We start from the raw sequence: 22,887 nt of genomic DNA on the forward strand, positions 1-22,887 counted from the left end.
TGAACAGTTTTACAAAATTTAGCATGACTGTTTCTCTCTCTGCTCCTCATACAACACACATAACTTAAAGGAAAGGTTGAATTAAGAGTTAGGAGCCAAGCCTGAGCATCTTTCACTAGGACATAGAACAATGGCTTCAGTGGGGTATGGGAGACCCAGCAGGTGTCCACTGCTATTCCCAAGGCCACGCCCACCACCCATTTTTGCATAACCAACAGCTTGGGTGGCAACAAAAGGTGAACTAGCAATGTCATGATGTTCAATGAAGTTCATGACGTCATTTTTATACCAAGGCCAATAGGTTCCTTTTCCAGTCAATTGATGTCTTTCTTCTAGGCAGATGGTAAGGTCTCAAGTGACAGCCGCCACAATGACAGGCATTTCAGGAGGAAGGGACTAAGAACAGACACATAATTTTGCACTGAGGCTCCCAAAGATCCCCCAGCTCTTGGGGTTTCCACAACACTGAAAGCAGCTCCACAGGAGAAAGAAAAGGTTCAAACCAGTCACCAGATCCAAAATTAGCATTTTATTCAGAACGCTGGGGTCAGAGGTGTATTGTTTATAATCTGGTACACAACACAGACGCAAAGCCGTTGTCAGGGTCTTTCCAGTTTAAAAGCTTTTTTTCCCCTTTTTTCTCTTTTTATTTATTTTTTTGTTTATTTGTTTTGTTTTTAAAAAACACACACTTGCTAATGCTGTCAGTACCAGGCCACCCCCTTTTACTTTACTTTTCTTTTTTTGTGTGTAATTTTTTTTGGTACAAATTATGTAAAACATTTGTGCTAAGAACTTTTATCCCTCCCCCAAACAAAACAAAACAAAACAAAAAAAGAAAATAAAAAAGAAATTAAAAAAATTAAAAATTAAAAATTGAGTATTCTAACTACAGCTCAACAGTTGAATCAAATGTCACTTTGTTTTGTAAATACTTTATCCATAACGAAAGATATTAACATGCAAAAAACCTGAATCCAAAGTCCAAATAATACATACACATGTTCCGAGTTCTCTGCACTCCTCCATAGTCTATGCTGATAAAACATTATGTACACACACCATTTTTACAGCGAGGTGGAAAAAATACAGGAAATAAAAAAGTGTACATGGATTAAGACCAAAATGTGTCTAACATTCTAGTTTATGAAAAAATTCAATTTTGCTACAAATTGGTGATATGAAAACTCCCTTTATCTGCAACCAGCTGCGTAAGTTTTAAGATTTTAGTGAAAAAAAAACAAAAACAAAAACAAAAAAAAACCCTAAAGTCTAAAACTAGAAGTAATGTACATTTTTCCTATCTCATGGTCTCACCCCCCCTCCCCAAGGTAACAAAATCACTCCATGAGTTAATTTTTTTAATCTGTTCATTTCATTCTGTATCTTAACAAAAGCAAATGCATTGTAACAAAAGTGTGTTGAAGCATATCACGTTTAACTTTCTGCTCCCACCACAAAATATTTTGTCTTTTCCTTATTGTTTCAGAAATCAGTACCATTAAAGCCTTAAACAGAAAACTAATTCCAATCTGAAAAAGGTACAAAAAGGCACATAAAATCCCAGTGCTTCTGTACTGTAAAATTCAAGTGTAGCTGACAGTATCGGATCACTGATATTCCCTGGGAGCCCAAACTGGTTCGCAGCCTACGCCAAAGCCTCCAGCAAGCACGGTGCTAGTGACTACAGAGTTAAAGCCTAGCTTCTGTATGCTTTTTGGGAATATCAGGTGAAACTGTTCGTACTTGTCCAAAAGCCAAGTCCGTCCCGTCCTGCTGGTCGGTCAGTCATCGCCGCCCCCGTACATGTCGGCCAGCTTCTTGAAGCGGGGTCCCCAGTCATTCAGGTAGTCATAGTCCTGGTCCCCACCGCTACTGGAGGAGTTGAGAGAGCTCAAGGAGCCGGCTGTGGAGCCGCTGCCCTCATAATCAAAGACCAAGAGCGAGTCATATGGTGGAGCTGTGGGGTCGTTGTCAGCAGCTTTAAGGCCCTAGGTTAGGAGAGACAGGAAACAATTACTGGAGGGTTCCGGCTGCCAGAGCACAAGGTCACCCCAGAGCCCTTGAGGGATCACAAATTGCTCAAAGGTTCCCATTGGCAAGATCCCAGCAATTTCAACACACGAGAAAAAAAAAAATGGGTGGAGGGGAAGGGTGATTGGGGCTTCAAAGTCAGACAATTATCTTTTTCAAGTAATCAATCCGAAGGGTGCCCATGATGTAAGAAGAGGGTGGTGACCGGTTGGGGAGTATGTTTGACAGATGGAAGAAAGGGGTCATTTGTTTGTAGCTGGTAAGAGGAGATCTTAAATGATATGATATATGGAGACCGACGGCTAGGTCAAAAGAAAAAATTTACCAAAATGCAACTTAAATTTTAAGGTGGTAATTAATTACTATGAGAACAACAAAATCAATCAATCACTGAACATGAACAACACTTTCCTTGACAGGACATGTAATAAATGTGACTAAAAGTCCATGGGATAAGAGCAGTTTTGAAAGAGTAATTTAATTTACTACTAGATCAGATAATATGACACAAACACAAAGGTCCTTGTGATACATGGACCTGGAAAGGGATATTTTTGGACAATTAAGAAGTTGAATATAAACTCCATGTGTATCAAAGAGGACAGATATAAAGAATTGAGTGGTCCTTGGCCCTCTGTCTGTCCACAATGTAGTTTAGAAGCATGATCACACCAGAAAGCTCACGACAAACATCAGAACTACAAAATCTAGGCAAACACCAGGAAACTGAAGAAGTGAAAACTGAGATGACCATGAAGACCGGATTCACGGAGAAAGTGACATTGACCTGATTTTGGAAGGCTATCAGAGGATGACTGATGAGAGGTCAGAGGTGATACTACATAGAGAGTCCCATCAGATCACCTTATTATAGGAACATAAAATGTGGAGTGAATTGATACAGTGTGAAAAGATAGGGCAACTTCTAAGTATGCTTTTCATAGCACAGGGAATCCACCTGGAAATAATCACAGAAATTAAGCCAGTCTTAGAAAGACAAATGTGTATTTTCTGTAATTTGTGGTTCTTGGATTTCATGCATATATACAAAACTGTGTGTGTGTACACACACACACACACACACACACACACACACACACACACACACGAATTAATGGTATGAATGTAGAAGTGAATGGTTATGGAACAAAGACCAATGGGAAAGGAGAGAGTGAAAAGGGTGTGGGTAAGGGGAATGGGAGTAGTATGTCCAATGCACAACACATACTTGTATGAAATGTCTTACATAAAACACTACCATGTATAATGATTGTATATCATGAAAACTTAAAAACAGTTTATTCAATAAGAAGTAGGTTGACTTCTAGCTTTCATAGGCCACAGAAAGCCATGACCCAATACTTGAATATAATATAAATATTGGGGAAGGGAGAAATTTTTGTCAATCTAAAATGAATATATATATATGAGTCTTAAGAATAAAGAATACAAACTAGGGAGGCAATTAGCATCCACATTCTTAACTCCTGGAATCAGGTGCTTTTAAATATGCAGTTGAAGTATCTACAGCTAATTGTTAATTATGCACCACAAAACATCAAAAAAAAAAAAAAAAAAAACAGCCTTAGGTCTTTTGGGAATTTTCTCAATTCTATGTTGATGCTCCACAACACAGCAACAACAGTTTTCAAGCAATTACTGTCTTCTTAGAGCTTCGGATCAGCAGAAGCTGATGGGTGTGTGGTGGCTTCCTTTTCTCTGAGACGTGGATATTTGTTATAGACTTTCTTCCTTGAGAGATTATTCCTTACAATCCATATGTTTTCCAGTATATGTTAACTTATATAAGTGTGATGGTCAGAGTTAATGGTCAATTTACAGAACCTAGAATCAACGGGAAGATGATCCTCTTGGCATGTCTGTAGGGAAATGATCTTGATTACATTAGCTGAGGTGGGAAGACAGGCCTGCTGTGGGTGGCACCATTCCCTAACAGGGATCCTGGACTGTATAAATGGAGAGGGAGGGGACTGAGTAGCATGCATTTGTTCCTCTCTCTGCTGACTGAATATGGTTGCCCAGCCACTAGATGCCTGTGCTTCCTGCCTCCCCGCCTTGATGGGCTATACCCTCCAACTGCAAGCCTGACAAAGTCCTTTCTTCCCTGAATGGCTTCTGTTGGGGTATTTTGCCACAGCAATCAGAAATGAAACTTAGAAAAAAGAAACTTTTTTAAAAATGAGAATTTCAATCCTTATAAGTTTACAGATAAAGAATAAGGAAGAATCAGGAAAGATAAGATCAGAGTCAATATGCTGTAGTGTTTCTGAGATTGGATCTGAGTCAACACCTCAACTTTGACCTTGAGTCCCCAGTATCGGCTTATGGAGACTGTAATAAGGTTATCTGAAGATCAAAAGAGACTCGGGGTTCAAGCCTTCACTAGTGTTAGCCACAGAAAACCTCAGTGAGCACCAGTTAATATTTTAATGGTTACTTTTAAAGAAAAAAATCTTGCATTGACATTTGAAATCAAAGTTAAGACATGTTATTTTAAGAAATAAAACTGCAGCTGCTAGACTCCCATCATAAACCAGAGCCAAATCCTACCAACCCTCCCACATCCAAGAATCTCCTACCAACAATCCTAACCATTTATAATTAGGCACAACTTTCCCTCATATCATGTTATACTATTTCCACCCCAGAAAGGGCTGTTAAATAAAATTTTAAAAGTCTTCAGCAAACCACTTCAATATGTAAAACAAAAATAAGTCTGGACGAGACTTTCCTTGGCTTATTTTTAGAATAAGCTACAGTGCAGTTCTGCTAAGACTGAGAACCACAACCTACACTTTCTCAGGATCTCTGTCTCCTTTCTGTGGCAGAGTGGGTTGCTGTCCTCAGTGATCCCCAGGGGAGCACACGCCCAAGATGCCACAAGGGCCTCCTCTCTAGAGTCCCAGTTTACTTGCTCCACCCAGCTGTCAGGCTTGGTTATGGCCAACGCAGCGTGAGGAGTGGGAAGAGAGAGCACTGGAAGGGCTCTGCAGCGCTGCTCACAGTCCTTTCTCTGGTCAGCCTGGAGAATGGTCTGTCACTCACTCAGGCTTTAAATGCCCCCAGTCCTTGCAAGGAAAACTACATGTCGATACGGAAGGAGGGCCACCGATGGACTTGGCCTTTGTGTAAGAAGTACAGCCATCACTACTGCAAGCCAGCAATAGCTATCGGTTACTACAGTCCCAGGTCTGGCAAAGCCAAAGCATTCACTTTCGTTCATCTTATGTAGTCACTGCAAGGCACATGGGTTCGGTTTCAGTAACTCTAATGCACTGGAGAACTGGGTATGAACAAACCTCTTTGGGTTTACAGTCACCCAGTATCACCTCATATTCCCCCCTTTTCCTACAAAACCTACCAACTACAACTACAGTTACTACTTGAGTCTTCTAGTTCAGCACCATCTAGCTTTGGTCTACGTATGAAATAGACCCCAGGAGAAAAATCAAAAAGCTTCATGGAAATTCTGAGTACAACGGACTTCCTGAAAACAGGTACTATGATTTTATTATAAAGAGATGGTTGGGGGTGTGGCACAGTTGCTAGAGAGCTTGCCCAGCATGTAAGAAGCCCTGTATTTGATTCCTCAATACTGCCTTAACTAGGCGTTGTGGTGCCCACCTGTAATCATACCACCCCACAGACAGAGATGGTAGGATGGGATGTTTAACGTTATTCTTAGAATGGCTGCAAAGCCAGTTTAAGGAGTTCAAGGCCAATCTGTGATTATACAATACCCTATCTTAAAAAAGTCAATGGTAGGATTGTAGAGTGTCAAGTCTATCTGGATTCAGGGACTGAAAAGTGATGACATAGATTTCCGTGTTCAAGTGATTCATGCTACAACTCTCTGGACCTCACTGGTATGTCAGAAGACTCTGAGAATCTTCAGCAAATTTCTTAACACATTTAATTCAGCACTCCTTAAAATCAGTGTAATGCTTGAAGAAATCTATCCCATACCTGGTGCTGAGAATCTTAAAAATATTCTTCTCATCTTGAGAAATACACATTCAGCTTGTATGTTGGTCTTCTGACCACCATGGTAGTTTTGAATTTGTTTTCTTTGCTTTTACAAAGGAGTAAAGGCTATAACATGATTAGTGAGAGACAACTGCACCATGCAGGGCATGTGTGTTGTCTCTGGGTTTATAACTATGAGAGAGTGAAATCACTGGCCTGGAAGAATTCTTGGTGCAGCTATCTTTCCAGGGAGAGGTCAAGAACTTTAAGCTCCTTTCACATGCTTAGCTTTGGTTTGCACTTCAGAACAGAATGGGACAAGTCTGAATGAGGTACTTACTAAGACGATCATAGTCAAGCTGAGAAACCTGCAATTACAGCCATGTGGTCAGAGACTGCAGAATAAATCAGGGGGAGCAGAGTTTTCTGGATCCCTTATGGATTCTTTTATTCTTGGATATGGACACTGTGTCACTTGATGTATAAAGCACTGTTACCAAATTTACAAGCCAACCACGTGCTTCTCCTTTCCAGGTTTGACTCCATTTAGAAAGGTGTGCTTGGCTCCTGGCTTCACCTTTCTCGAGGCAGAAGATCTTGAACTCTAGATAAATTTATCTGGGTGCCTTTGTCAGTTTTCTGCAGTCTCAGGGCTGCCGAGTGCAAGCTGTGGCCACTTCTTGCTGAGGTTGTATTTATAGATTTTGGAGCCTATGCGTTTGGGGTGGAGACTCACTTTGATGGGAACTATAAAGGCACTCTGCAGAGAGGAACACAAGAGAGACGAAGGAGGAAAAGCCACTGATCTCCTGACATCGTCCTCTGTGTGTCTGTCCCAGCTTTGCCTCAGCTCCCCGTGTCCTGCAACAGCCGAGCAAAGGGCCTTCTCACTGTTCCTCTCATCTCCGGACTCCAGCCCATCTCCTTGGATGAGTGCTGTCTCTCACTAAGGGGGTTTCACTCCCTGTAGGTAAAACCTTCAATGTGCTCTTTAAGGCCTGCATACATAAGGGACAGGTTCACCTGGGGTGTGAAAAATAGTGTTCCATAGGTGCACAGCCATGGAAAGAAAAGCAACCACCTTTACAGAAGAAAATTAAACTTAAAATTGATTAACAGTTTAAGTAAATAATAGAAGAGAGAAGCCGAGATAGAAGAATTAGGTGGTGTTTTCCCAAGGCCTGATTGATGTCTGGGCGATCAACAAGACCAAAAACAAAACTCTGTGGAGAAACACTGACTGTTTCCCCTCACCTCAACCTGAACACCTAGACCTAAACGGAGCACCAGTTTCCCAAACCTGAACGTGGTACTCTGCACACAGCGTCTGTTTCCAGGTTCATTTCCTTCTAGCTGCAGTGTGATTGAAATGCTTCTCAGCACATTTTGATATGATTAATATACCTTAGCCACCAGTTACAAATCATCTACCTACTCATCCATCCAACCATCCACCCATCCAGCATCCATCCATCCACGCATTTGTGTGTTAGCGCACTGGGAATGCTGTTTGTGCTGTTGAGTTTTCCTTCCCCATCCACGGGAGGCACACCTGTGTCCCTCCAGTCACTTCTTACATCACCTTGTTTGAATCACTTCAGAGTGTGAGGCCCCTTCCTGCTGAGGCCGTTTTACACTCACATCCTGCTTTTCAGGACGATGTCCGACTTTCAGCCGCTCTTCTGCAAGAAAGCTTTTCCCTAATGCTCCAGACTTGGTTTTTTTTCTTTTTTCTTTCATCTCAGCATCTAGATTATGTCTGTCATGATGTCTACTCTGTTAAGAGGATCTAAGATTAAAATATCATTGGGGCTGGAGTGGTGGCCTATACCTTTAATCCTAGCACTCAGGAGGCAGAGGCTGGTGGATCTTTGTGAGTCCATAGCTCTAGTACAACCAGGACTACATAGAGAGACCTTGTCTCAAAAATGAAACATAAATAAATAAATAAGTAAAATGCAGGTTGACATAATAGTATACCATTTTACATTATATATATATATATATATATATATATATATATATATATATATATTAACATTACTAACCTCTTTGGTTATAGAGAATTTAAATTAAGATGTGATTATGTTTATGAGAGATTTATTTAATTTATTTTCAATTAAAAGACTATTGGGAATCTTTTGTTGATAAAAAATTGTGTGCAGTAATCATTACTGTATTTCTAACAATTCAGAGACTCTATTGTATGACATGTACATTTTACACATGTCTCTGTTTTTTATAGTTGTTTTGGTTTTCAAGACAGGGTTTCTTTGTGTAGCCCTGGCTGTCCTGGAACTTGTTCTCTAGAGTAGTCCAGGCTGTCCTTGAACTCACAGAGATCTGCCTGCCTCTGCCTCCGGAATGCTGGGATTAAAGGTGTGTGCCATCACACGCGTCCATACATGCCATTTTATTAAGCTCTCACTACAGCCTTAAAAGAAGGTTCTGTGCTTACAAAAAAGGCCTTAATTAAATAAAAAAAGAAAAAAGAAGACAATTGGAAACTCAGAGACTAACTTCAAGGATCTGGACCTTGTACCAAATCCCAGTGCTTTGAGATGAGCTGGATTGAACTCAGACAAGCCCCTCAGTCTCTAAGAGCGAAATGACACACTTTACAGTAGAAAAACTAATGTAACTAACAAGAGAAAGAGGCAGTTTAAGCTTCAGTAGTTTAACAAATTCTTCTACAAGGCCCTTCTGGATGTTTTAAGGCATGTAAGTCACAAGTCAGTCTTTTCACAGAAGGGCACACGTGGTTTTAATTCCTCTAAGATAAGGGCATGTAAGATTAGTGCAGTTATTGGAGATATGCTAATATCTACTAAGAAGCTGAGATTAAATAAATTTATTTCAATTTTCTCACCTTCTGAAGGTCATGTTTAAAAATGCAACCAGGATAAAATTTTAACTAAAATCTGAAAACAGGTGTCTTGTTCTACTCTTCCTGCTTGACTAGAAATGAGTTCTCTTGTGAGATTCAGGGCAACATCCATTCATTATTTAAATAAACAAGCTGGAGAATGTTCTCATGAGTTTCCCTAGTCCTTATATATATAAAAGCACTCCAATTATAATCACCACTATATTATTCTTCCTTTGGAACATTTGGTCCTCTGCTAAATCAAATAAGACCTGGAGATAAATAAATTTGTATGTATTTGCAATGTTTTCACAAAGTGTGCTGGAGTTCTTTCCAGGTGCCTTCAAATGTTTCAAAATACATGTATTTATTTTTGTTTGCCAAGTTAATGAAAGATATTGAGGGAATTGTAATGGTTACCTGGGATGAAAGATTCCATATGGTACTTCTGAGAATTCTGTAACTTCTAGGGAGTATTGGTCTCCATTCGTTTGCCCACAGAACTATTATATCCTGGTACTCTCTTTTATTGTTCTTGAGACACCTTAACCTACTTGGAGTTTTCTCCTGCTTCTAATTGTAGGACTATTTTGCTGTCAATGTTTTGATTTTTTTTTTTTTTTTTTGAGACAAAGTGTCCTTTAGCTAAGGCTGATATGGAAACCATTATGTAGCCAAGAATGACCTTGAGCTGGTGTTCCTGCCTCTACTGAGAGCTGGGACTATAGGTGTGTGTCACCATGGACAGTATAATGTGATGCTGGGGATTGAACTTGGGGCTTTGTGCAAGCTTCCATGGTCCTTGGGAATTTCAAGGCCTGTTTGTGGTTATCTTTCTTCTTTCTTTGTATCTTGAGATAATACTCAGGTTCACGGGATTTGCTGCTATTTTGAAAATGACTACAAATGGGGCCCTTTCATCCATTTATTCATTCATTAACCAAAGTATCTTGCACTACCTCATCCAATCACCCCAGGAATAAGGACCCATTTCCCGGGCCACAGAAGACCCCAGAAGGAGGCTGAACAGAACCAGAATGGTTTTTAATGGATGGGGGCAAGCCTCAGGTAGCATTGGGTGACACTGGGTAGCACCTGTCTCTCCTCTGTATCCTGCCCTTTCTGGCTTGGTAAGGCCTCATAAAGGAAAAATGAGTTTGAATCAGGAAGAACAGAATCCAATTACAAGCCAAGGGTGCAAAGCACAAATAAAGAGCCCCTTCAATCCTCTGCAATATGCAGGCTGGCAGGGGACCAGAGGTGCAATTGCATCACGTCGATATTGGACAGAGGCTCCTCGACTGCGGCTGGGTGGAGTCATGCCCTACCAACACACTGACAAGACTGTAAGTGAAAACATACTTCACACATCTAAAGTACTGAACCTCACAGCCACACAGAACAAGAAATAGCCTTTGCTCTGGAGAACTCCTGTACTCAGGTGAGAGACGAAAATATTGGCAGTTGCACCCTCAAATGGAAGAGAGAATATGGACATTCACACTCTCCAATGGCAGACTGGATATTTACAGTCACACTCTAGGCAGCTGGGGAGGATTATGCCGGGAGGGGCATCATTTGGTCTTTCCAGACATATCAAGGACAGTTTCATAGACAAGATGTTTGCACTGTATCCTCATGGCTACAGTAGCCTTGCAGATCAAGAATGTGTGGATTTTTCCTGTTCAAAAGGGTCATGCTTTGGGGGACTGCAAACATCTGAGGGCTGCAGTGTAAGAAGACCTAGGGGAATGAGGGGAATGGCAGGAATCAGGACGTGATTAGCCTTATAACTTCACTTAGTGCTTGATTTTTATTTCCAAGAGAAGACTATCAGGGCTAAGATTGACTTTCACAATGAACTAATACCAGCAGGCCATACAGAAGCACCTAAGCTTTTGAATTCTACACATTCAAACTCTTGATTGCAAGGAAATCCAGTTCTCACACCTATAGTTCTAAAATTCATTATATCTTAAAACAACAACAAAGAGGATAATTCAACCACATTTTCTCAGAACAACACACAACAAATCCAGACACAAGCCCATTGGGTATTCTTATAAAAAGAGAAACCTCTAAAGTTGTTCATAATTTCCTGCAATTGTCTCTAAGCAGCTCTGTGTGTAAGAACAGGGCAAGTCGGAACACAGATTATAGAAAAAGGGAAATACTGGCATTCTTTTTTTTTTTTAAACCTCCTATATGATCTTAATGTGTATCTGCCACAAATTAGCCTGTTACCTACTTAACAGAAGTCAGCATGTTTAAAAGCAGCCTCTTTTCACTCAGGAAAAGACAACAATAGAAAGTTATAGATGCGGAGAAATACTCCAAATCTGTTTTGAAACTTTGTCAAATAAGTTATTATTCTTATACTTTATTTATTGTGTGTGTGCCACTGTGTTCATATGGAAGTGAGAGGACAACTGTGAGGATCAGTTCTCCCCTTCCATCATGTGGCTATCAAGATCAAACTCAGACCATCAGATGATGGCATGTGCCTCTATCCACTGAGCAAAATTGCCAGTCCCCATTTCAAAACTAACTACATAGGCAACTCTACAATAGACTGCTGACATTTATATATTATATGACGATGTCAATAAAGCCAATGAAATAAGAGGCTCATGTTGTGGAATATTACTTTAACTAGGCAAAGATGTGTTACATTGGTTTTTGTTGCCTTTGTTTAATATGTGATCATGTGTTGCTACTTCACCTTGCCTACCTAAGGCACCTGATTGGTCTAATAAAAAGCTGAACAGCCAATAACTAGGCAGAAGAGGGATAGGCGGGCTGGAGGGCAGAGAGTTAAGTAGGAGGATGAATCTAGGTTCAAAAGAGAGAGAAGACAAAACTAGGGAGACACTGGGACCTTCAGCCAACCAGAGGAAGAGTAGGATGTACAGAATGAAAGGTGAAAAAGCCCTAAGGCAAAATGCAGATGAAGAGAAACAGGTTAGTTTAAGTTATAAGAGCTAGGCCAAGCATTCCTACCTAATATTATCTCTGTGTCATGATTTGGGAGCTAGTTGGTAGCCAAAAGAAAGCCTGCTCCCGGCTCATCAATGGCCACCTTGCACCTTGTGATATATGGAGACCAATGCTGACTTTGGAGTGCCCAGCATCTGAGCAGTGAACACAGCTCCTGCTATACATTCTGTCAGTAGCAATAGCTATCCCTGTCTTATATGAACAATAAAAATCCTGGGAGAGCATTTGAGTAAAAGCCTGGCCAGTATCTAAACAGAAGAAGCACAAGTCATTCTCTGTCAAAACTTTAGTATCAGCCATAGGACTCTTGGGAGCAATGAAATAAGGGAATGACAGAGAACTCTGACAGTGAAATTGTGTTTGTTGCATCCAACAGAGAATTTGCTCTCTCATGTGGAGGCTTTTAAACCTCCTCTACAAGGCCAGTGTTAAAATCACATGGTATTTAACTTAACTCTTTCAGCTAATGCCATGTGATGAGTTGATGGGGATGTGGTGAATTCTCAGCAGCTGTGGGTTCAAAGTGTGCAGTGTAGAAAAAGAGAACTCCTGTTAGATTACTAATACTAATAAATGAAGTTAGAGCGCAGGGCAGTACTAGTCTGTTTGTTGCTTGCAGTCTAGAGGAAAAAAAATCCTCTAGGAGAATGCCATTGTACAATGCAACTTGATTGAAACAATTCAGGGTGCTGAAAAGACAGCTCAGTCTATAATGTGCATCCTCTTGAGGACCTAAGTTTGATCCTCAATGTCCATGTGAAAAAAGGTCAGTCTGGGTGGCATATGCTTGTAATCCCAGCACTGGGAAGGTGGAAACAGGTGGATGGTCATTGAAGCTTGATGGCCAGCCAGGCTAGCCTACATGGTGAGTTCCAGGTCAGTAAGAGATTATGTCTCAAAAAATCAAGACAGACAGTGCCTACAGCATGTTACCCTAGGTTGTCCTTTAGTCTCCAAACACGTGTGAATGTAGGTTCACACATACACCTGCACATACATGTACACCTGCACATACATTAAAAAAAAACCAGCTTGCTCTCTGTCACTCGAGTCATATCTGTTTTCAGATAAACATAAACTCAAAAATAATGACATTTTAATGAATTATATTCAATACATTCAACACATATGTCCCAAATGTGTTGCTCACAGAGACCTAACATTAAGCATACAATAAAATATTCTATAAGAAAGTGAGTCATTTTCTTCAATGGTATAGCCCCTGGTTAGTTGCTAATGCTCCTATATATAACGCCCAACTCACATCCATGTAACTAACCCTAATTAAGCACTTAAGTTCACCACAAAGAAAGACATAAAAGCAGAAGGGGCACTATTTGGGAGAAGGAGGGGGATGAGTGGTCAAGAGATGGAATGGGGTGAATAAACAAAACACATTATATATGTGCATACAATGTCATAATGAAACTGATCCTGTATAGTTAATATGTGTTAATGAAATAAAATTTAAAAAAAAGAAAGCAAGTCTCTGCACCTCATTGATGAAGTCCCCAATGTCCCCAGGGTGTGGGGCTGCAGATCGGACAGGGTACTGTGGCTCGGCATGGATGGGCCTCTCATCTAGCCGTCTGATCCCCACAGGCTTGATGGCGTCAGGCTCTACGGTATCTGGTTGCTGGAGCTGGCTCAAGTCATAGTCCTGCATGGGAGGGAATTAGAAATCCATCGGAGATGAGCACCAAGAAGGAGGAAGATTACAACCTTTGTTTTTAAACACATATTCGGAACGCATGGAAATGAGTATAATTTAACATAATGGAAAAGTTGCCACTGGGAGTTTTTCATGTTATGATTAAATATTTCTTTCACACAGCTCTTTCTTCTGTGTTTTCCATCTCTGCAGTCTGTGCTCCATCTGTTTTAAAGCACTCCTCATCAGCTACCAATGGGAGACAGCAGTGTGATGAGGTCTCACTCCAAGATGACTAAGGCTCCAACAACAGTATGCCCCAGATCAGCAACGCACTAATGTCTTCAACATCAAAAACAAGTAATGGGGTGCATTTCTCTTCTCTCTGAGGAAAGCATTGGTGCATCAAGGTTGAAACCCAACCTCGCATCTCTCCCTTCCTTCCAGAGTTTTGAATTTCTTATCCATAAATTATGGTCTATGGGCCTGTCTGACTTGTGTCCTAGTTTTCCTTAAGAATGGCCTTCATATTTTCAAATAGTTACTTAAAATATCAGGGAAGAAAAATAAGCCCCAGGGGCTCTGTGTAGCCCACAGAACCAAAATACTTTCTTGTCTTTCCTTTAGAGAAACAGTTTGATCTATGCATGCTGGGCCAGGATGAGTCTGGTTCCTTTCCATGTAGCCCTGTAGAATGTTCTGGAGAAACAGCCTGTGCATTTGTAGAGAGGCAAGGTGATGCTGTGAAAAGGGTCCTCTGGGCATAGGCTGGGCTCTCCCAACTATTTTCAGTTAATGCACCAGCAACCTGCTCAGGAGTACACAAGGAAACCCACTATACATTGAAATAGAATCCAATTCCAGTTTGGGCAAACTTTGTAGTTTTCAAACCTCTACATCAGTGGTTTTCAGCATGTGGGTCATAACCCCTGGGGAGTCATATATCAGATATCCTGTATATCAGCTATTTCCATTACAAGTCACAACAGTAGCAAAATTATAGTTATGAAGTCGTAACAAAATAATTTTATGGTTGGAGCGTCACCACAGCATGAGGAGCTGTATTAAAGGGTCACAGAATTAGGAAGATTGAAAAACATTGGTCTACATTCTGGTTACAAAATGACAAGTCCTGAGCTTACCCAAAGTGCTTAACCATTCAACACTGACATTCACAGCAAACACCAACTTTCTAGTATTGGTTCAGCCTGCGCTGCTCTGTCTAAACTCCACTTAAATGCTTTCTAAGTATCTTCACAGTGGCTGATTTATTCAGAACTCAAACAGTTACTATGTCTGGCAGTGTGCTAGGTGCTGTACATATGTCTGCTCATTTAATCTTTTTAACACATTTTATCATCTCTGTTTAAGATATGAAGACATAGAGTTGCAATGAACCCAAGTCACCCACCCATGGTCTTGGAGATATTAACACACAAAACAGACTTGGACTGTGGATGTGTTAGACTCCACAGCCTGGCTCCTTTCACAGCCTACGACAGTGAGTCAAGCCCAAGATACAAGAATGGATTTAAAGAGAGCTGAGCTGCATAGATGATCTGGACAAAGAAAGGAAGGCTGAGGAACAACTGAAGTATCCTGGGACACAAAAGGAAGTTCAGAAAACTTCCTATCCACATGGGCCAGCGACTCTGCCAGTCTCTTCATGAAGAATTTCTGCCTGTTGTCTATGAAGAACGCTTCTTTGTTGCCTTTCTAGATTGTGGGTGACAGACTCTGAGGTGGCTGAGTGGCTTGCTCCAAGTCACATGGTCAGTAGGTCAAAGTGAGAAATAAACTACGGTGCCTATCTTCAATGTGTCTGATCTTACATGTAACACTATGCCAGTGAAGGAGGAGTTCTCATTTACCTACAGTTTGATGCAGCTGGTGGGTAACGGGCCTGGAGTAGGTGGATGGAAAAGTCACCTCAACCAGGAATGTGCCGTGTGGTGTACAGAGAATGGCAAGCCATAGAGGGGCACAAAGGGTAAGACAGGAGGTCACAAACTTTGAATATCACTCATGTTTAAAAGATCTAGTGGACAACTGAGTTTAGGTTTGAACCTTGAACTTCATGTGGGCCAGAGAGACACCGTCATGGAAGGATATTATGAACAGCGTGAACAAAGACCTGGGAAGAATGCCTCAAGTCATCCATAAACAACCAGGGAGAGAGGCTTTAGCAGTGATGTGCTCCGATTTCAAAGTTAGAGAACTTATGAGCTGTCCTAAAGTAACATGCCTTGAGAAAGTCTTTAAACCAGCACCAAGAGAGAATAATTTCAAAAACGTTAAAAGCTTTAACAGAAAGAAATGAGATTTTCAGGCTGTGTTTAATTGTTCAACTAGTGAATTCAGGAGAGGCCAGTGAAGCAAGGGTATCCTCAGTCAATACAAGGGTATTCTTGTCCTAGAAAAGGGAAATGAAGTGGTAAGAATATTGACAGTTAAATGCTTCTACCTTCAGCTTGAAATCGCTTGATTAGGAAGTCTTAATTACAGAAAAAAAGGTTAATCTTATGTTTAAAGACCATCTTTCACCAGATGACATAGTCCCTGATACTCTTGGATGTATCTGGTGATACTTTAATGTGACAGTAATGAGAATACAGAGGATGCACAAGTTTGATTATGAATGGCCCCCACAGGCTCATAGATTTATATGCTTAGTCATTGGGAGTGGCACTACTGACAGGTATTAGAAGGTGTGGCCTTGTTGGAGGATGTGTGTCACTGGGGGCTGGGCTTTGGGGTTTCGAATGCTCAAGCCAGGCCCACTCTTTCTCTTGCTCTTTCTGGAGCCTGGAAGTCTGGGTGTAGAACTCTGGGATCCTTCTCCTGCACCATGTCTGCCTGCATGCCACCACACATCTCCCTATGTTCCCCACCACAGTGGTAATAGACTAAACCTCTAAAATTGTAAGTGAGCCCCCAAGTAAATGGTTTCTTTTTGAAGAGTTGCCATACCTGAGCGGTTTCTTTTCCAAAGCAAACGAAGTAAGCCTGATGGTTTAACTTAAGATATTCTACCATTGGACAGACCCCTCTACCCTGACTTCCCGGGAATGTCCACTGTATTTTCAGGTTGCAAGTTCAAGCACATTTCAACTGGCTAGCACCACTTAAAATGTTCAGATAAATCGCAAACAGACACATTTCTGATAGGAAAACGGAAAGCTCTATAAGAGGGGAAAGCTCCCATCCTTCCAGGGTGACACATTGCAGCAGCTCCTTCTTCAACAGCGCTGTCTTCTGGCCAGCACACTCACAGAGCACAGATATACACTCCGGTAGCAGGTTATTAATCTGCAGGTATTTCTTTCTGAAGCTCTGACCTACTTCTGCAAGAGCGAGAGAGTAGGGTTGAAGAGATGGCTCACTGGGTGAGAACATTTGCTGTGCCAGCATGAGGAGGACCTGAGTTCAGATCCCCAGCACCCATACAAACAGCTGTATGATGTTGTCACCTAAGTGCTGATGTGGGTGCAGGCAGAGAAAGGGGGATTGCTGACGCTGGTTGGCTTCCCATCCAGCTTCAAGTTCAGTGAAAAACAAAACTGTCTCAAAAGGATAAAATAGGACACACCACGTCATCCACTTAGCTTATGCATGTATATACACATTTGTGCATATACTACATAATATATACAAAACACACACACACACACACACACACACACACACACACACACACACACTTTTGTCCAAGCTTATAGAAAGTGTTGGTTGGAATCAAGTGTTGAATATAATTGCAGGGATGATGTTCAGGCCATCTAGCAAAAGAACAGCTGATTCAAGAGATGTGACTTGGATCACATTACAGGACCCCAGTCCTGTCACTGAGAACAGTGCCAGGGTGACTTATCTTCCCATGATGATAAAAACCTGGTAAGTTGTTCAGTTATAATGGGATCAAAAAGAATCAGAAAGCCCTTGATTTACAGCAAGCCAGAAGCTGGGTTACAGGGGAGACTTAAGAGTTTCTTTGTTGTGGCTCCCTCTGGTCTATGGCAAGAGCACTCACTGGTGGCAGGGAGGATGTGGCAGGGTCTAGGGGTCAAGGGACAGGCTTTGCTATTGATGTCATTCTGTGTTATATGGCAAAAAGCCCTGCCCTGAGGGCTCAATTTTAGACATTTTGATAAAAGCTCACTCTATATGAATTTCAATCCCATCATGTTTTCCTTAAACACAAAAATTATAACATGTAGAATAAGAATTAAAAGGAGAATTACAGAGACCCAAAATTCTCTGCAGGTCTTTGGGGTCCACAGTCTAAGTCATGAAGAGGGTGAACAGTGAGAGCTCTTGATTTAGATCCCAGGTCCCTGAAGGCTGAATGGCTCTGATACTTGTCTCATAACCGGCAACTTTTACAATGTGAATTTCTCAAAGAAATTTGGTTTTCAAATGGAAGTCAAACGAAATTGTACTTCAATTCACCTCTGGGATGCGTGTTAATTGGCAAGAATCGTTAAAAGTAGGCGTGGAGTCAGGCCTTTGTATTACTTGCGCAATATTAATACTTGCATTAAAGAGCTAAACCTTTTTTTCTCTCTTAAGATTTAGAATGCTTTAAGGGTGATTTAATTTTGGGAGAACTAGTGGGAGGTTAATAGCAGCTGAGGCTCTGGCTCTGGCTTCTGTTGTTAAATTCTACTGACTTGTAATGATTTATAGTTGATTCATATGATAATAGCATGAATCTACCTTAAGGCATTTGGTTGTGCTAATAAGATAAAATAAAATAAAATAATAAAATAAAACAAAGCAGAGCATCAGAATATATAAAATTATAGGCTTTCAGGCAAATATTTTAGGGAACTAAATTCCCCAAAGAATGTATAGAATTTCAGCTTCTTTGGGGGAGTGATGGAAACATTCATCTGGCATATTCCACAGAGACTCAGGGAGCATCTACTGACTGCCAAATGCCATTTTTTAAGCTCTAAGAAGATAAAAAGAAGAAGTCACCCTTCATCCCGTGGTCTGTGAAATCACATTAGTTTGTCCCCATATGGCATCTCATATAACCAAACAGAAACTTTTGCGTGATGCTTTTGCTCGGATTCCATTGATTTCTGAAGCTAAGCAAGGTCCATGTTTGACCAAGTTCACAGACCAATCTGACTAACTGTAAGAATAAGGCTTTGAGGCAGCGGAAACACTCAGTAGGCAAAGTGTTGCCATGCCAGCAAGAGGACCTGAGTCTCACTCCCCAGAACTGCATAAAATGTTGGGCATAGTAACACTGCCTGGAATCCCAGTGCTGGGAAGTGGAGACTTACTGTCCAATGAGTATAGCTGAATTAATTAATTCTTGATTTACTGAGCATCCTCATCTCAAAATTCATGGAGAATGATCTAGAAAGACACAGGATGCTGATCTCTGGCCTCCACCAACACTTGAACATACGTGTAAATGCCCTGCACATACATATGAACATGGTCATGCACATATCCCATCCCTTACACACAGATAAAGCTCTTAGATCCCACAAGTATCTGTATATAGAGAAGTTGGAAAATGTTTAAGTCCATGACCAATGATCAGGCCATTTGGTTAGTGAAGAATTTTGCCCTGTCCTAGGCCAGGCCTGTTACCAGAGAAAGCATTTCTTTTTATTGGAGCAAAATGGCTTCAGGATGGCAGGACAGACAAACAAATTAGGCTCAGGGTGACCAGACAGACAAAGTGGCTTCAGGACAACCAGACAGAGTGGCTTTAGGATGGCAGGACAGACAGACAAGGTACCTTCAGGATGACAGACAAAGTAAACAGTTCGTTTCAGGACCAAGCGACTATAAGATATAAAACAAATGTCCAAGTGAAAAACTGAAATTTGCAAACTGAAAAGAAGCTGACCATGGCATGGGTGAAGGAATCTCCACACCAACATGGAAAAGAAAGGGAGAGTGAAGAAATGCGCATCCTTCCACCACCCACAGCATCTGGTGCTAAAATAACTGAGGCAGTCATAGGGCGCTAGTGCATCACCATGCAATGTCTGACTCCTGTGCAATCATTATGTATAGGACACAAGACTGATCTTCCCCAGCCGGTCAGTTAGGATAGACACCATACACAGAGGTCAAACGGTGCCAACAGATAAGCAGAGCTCATTGGTTATTAGGTATCACCACACGAAAGGTTTGCTAAAAGCTTTTCTTTCCTTTTTTTTTTTTTTTTTTTTTTTTTTTTTGAGACAGGGTTTTTCTGTGTAGCTTTGTGCCTTTCCTGGAACTCTGTAGCCCAGGCTGGCCATGAAGTCACAGAGATCCACCTGCCTCTACCTCCCCAGTGCTAGGATTAAAGGCACGTGCCACCACTGCCTGGTGCTAAAAGCTTTTCTGATTGAATTGTAAACCTACTAGAGATCAAGTAACAGTAATGTGGCATATTTAAAGGACACTCTCTCTTGTGTTCCAATCTCACGGGGAAGCCAGTCTGGCATTTCTCATTGGGGAGAGGCTAAGCCCCCACTTTAAGGGAACACATTCACCATTCCCTTTTCCTTGGCTTATTGAACACATGCACTATCCTGACAGCTTGGAGATGTTGTGTTTCTAGAATTGTGAACGACCTGACACTTCTTTCTTTAAAGCACCAATCACCATTTTGTTGCAGAAACTGGTTTTGGTAAAATTTTGTCACAAACTGTCTCCAATAGTGAAATTTGAAGTATTTTTTGGGGGGAAACGTGAAACAAATGTACAACTGGACTCAATAAACACTTTCTCTTGAATCGCAAGTGTGGTTACTGAAGTCATAGAGTATGCATGTATGCATGTGTAAGTCTGGGTCTCAGATATCCCTACACTGGTCTTAAATTAATTTAATTTGTATCTGACACTGGCTTTGAACTCATGATCTTTTCACTCCACCTCTCAAGTGCTAGCACAAGAGACTTGCTACCTGGCACTCATCTGTCATCTAGTCTAATGCCTTTTATAAAGATATTTCTGAATTATGAAAAATAAATTTTCTATAGATACCTGGAATTTCCTGTTCTTCCTATGAAATTTGGTCATAGGCTGCAGACATAAATCACTCCTTATCCTCAAAGTCTTTCCTGTCTTGAGAGGTAAGTGTTGCCACTAAAACTATCTTCTGTTCTGTATTTTCACCCCAACCTACAGGTTTTTACAAAAATAAAAAATGTCACCACTCAGTAACCCCTTCTTGGACCTTGAAGAAAACACAAAAACAGTTAAAGAAAGAGCAGTGTTGGCTGAGGATATGGTGAGATAGACTTGAAATTCTTCCCTCCTTTCTATGCACTATCTTGGAGTATCTTAAGAAAGACTATTCTATGTTTCAAGATGAATTTACAAAAAAGTCATTTCAACAAAGAAACCCTAGTGTTCAACTTTATAACTCTGGATTCTGAAGTCAAGTGATTTTGTTCAGATGTTGGCTCCATCATAGCTTATATATGTGACTAGAGTAGATAACAAGCATATAATTCCTGGGCATAAATAAATTAATACTCAGAATTCAAACTATGTTGGGAGAAAGAAGGAAGGAAAGAAAGGAAGAGAAATAAAGAGAAAGAGAGAAAAAGAAATTGACCACAAATCGACAGAAAGTTTTATTAGTCACTGAAATAGCCATAAGGGCTAGATAGTCAGTGCTTCAGGATGGCTGGGCACACAATCTCCTGTACCTCCTCCGCTCTGCTGCTGTTGAAGTGGGTATAAGATAGAAACACAGGGACTCGGCTCTTGGCTGTGCTCCAAACAGTCTTTATGCATTAGAAGCGGCAGAGGGTGGAGCTGGATGCTGGCCACACCCTGGTCTGCAGCACTTTAGCATCATATGCTATTAGTCCTTTTTCTTCTTCTAACCTCCCCTTCCTTTCCTTCTTCCTTCTTGATCAGCTGACACTTCTCGACATTCAAGTTATTATTTTCTCTTGCTTACTGATATATTTCATTTCCCCTATGTATGAAATAGTATGCTTATGATTAGCCATAAAAAATGAATGTTAAAACTAACTACGTAACATTTTGTGTTCATTCACATGAAATGACAGGAACAGAAAGGTATGAAACATAGCAATTACATGTACGTTAAAGACATTCACTGAGCAGAAGATGGATGGGCACTGACCAGTCTGTATCCCACGCTTTCTCCAGCCCAGGAATGTGAACCTGCCATGGCAAAGGGGACTAACAATGTGCTGATGCCATCTCTGATGTAACTCTCCTTCTGTGAATTCAGGTTTGCTCTTAAAATAACGAACATGTGCTAGCATTTGCAGGTGGGTATCCATGGATGGATGACTTGGAGCCTCGTTAGGAGGGAGCCTAGCCAATGATAAAGATGCAGAAAGTGGTCCTCACAGTCATGTCCAGATCCTGCCATCTGGTAGTTTGCTTATGAAGCAGAAAGATTTTGTAAGATAATGATTTCAAGGGACCAACTACACCACAGTTAAATAATATTCTAGTTCTGTCAGATGGTCAGGCCTGGTTGCCTACAGACTCCCTGGCACAAGCAGAGAAAGGGCCTGGATGGGCTTCCAGGAGTTTTCTTGTAACTGTGTCCCATTGCTATGTCTAGGCGGCATGCCTGCATTCTAGATTTTCCTTGTCCAAACTGTATATTCAGACTTTGTGTTTTCAGCAATTTGGTTAGTCATATTTAAAAACCTGGTTTTTAAACTTGGTTTATGTACTCAATTTTGCAAGTCATATTTAAACACTTAATTGGATCTTATCCTTGGCCTGCTCTAAAGACTAACGACCAGTGACTACCTAGTATGTCATCGCTAAGTCATTAGCCTTGCTGATAATACACAGGCACAGTCACGAAAATGTAACTGTGTCTGATCTCCAGCACAGGGACTAAGGGCAGTTCTCACAGGTCTGGGTAATGGTCAGCATTTATACACCAGATGTTAGGACCTCGTGTGATGAAAGAGAAGTTATCAGTGGTGTTCAACACGTCTCATTGGTACAAACTAGGTTAGCAATTGAGAAAGGAGGCCCAGTGACATTCCTGAGCCAACATTCTTTTTTGTGCTGCCAGATGCCATGATGGGAATAAACAACAACTATGAGAAGTCTCTGCTCTTACAGAGCCCAGGTTCATTGTTAGGGCACGGGAGCTCTGTGGAGAGGAAGACCTGAAAGCTGGCAGGGCACAGTGCACACGCAGTTGATTCAGTCAGGATTTCCAAGCTAAGGGGCCTTGAGATGCTTCCTGAGGGGTAAAGGTAGACAGGCTGGTTACATAGCATGCCAGGAAGTACACTGTTTGTGCAGTTCAAAGTGCAAAGCTGTGGGGTGATGGGAGGAGAAACGAAGCTGTGGTATTCATCATTCCCCTTGTTCAAAAGTTCAT

At 41.2% G+C, this 22,887-nt stretch overlaps 1 protein-coding gene across 1 annotated transcript in view; it reads right to left on the minus strand.

Moving 5' to 3' along the window:
• Window positions 1–509: 509 nt before the first annotated feature.
• Window positions 510–22,887, minus strand: part of Cdh2 (cadherin 2) — a 219,903-nt gene continuing 197,525 nt past the window's right edge. Inside the window, exons 15-16 of the mRNA XM_036204864.1 lie at window positions 13,380–13,544; window positions 510–1,991 (exon numbers count right to left, since the gene is read on the minus strand). Of these exons, the coding sequence (XP_036060757.1) occupies window positions 1,785–1,991; window positions 13,380–13,544 (372 nt within the window). The 3' untranslated portion in view covers window positions 510–1,784. The remainder of the gene's footprint in view (window positions 1,992–13,379; window positions 13,545–22,887) is intronic.

This window comes from Onychomys torridus, chromosome 13 (assembly GCF_903995425.1).
Source record: "Onychomys torridus chromosome 13, mOncTor1.1, whole genome shotgun sequence".
NCBI classification, from domain to species: domain Eukaryota; kingdom Metazoa; phylum Chordata; class Mammalia; order Rodentia; family Cricetidae; genus Onychomys; species Onychomys torridus.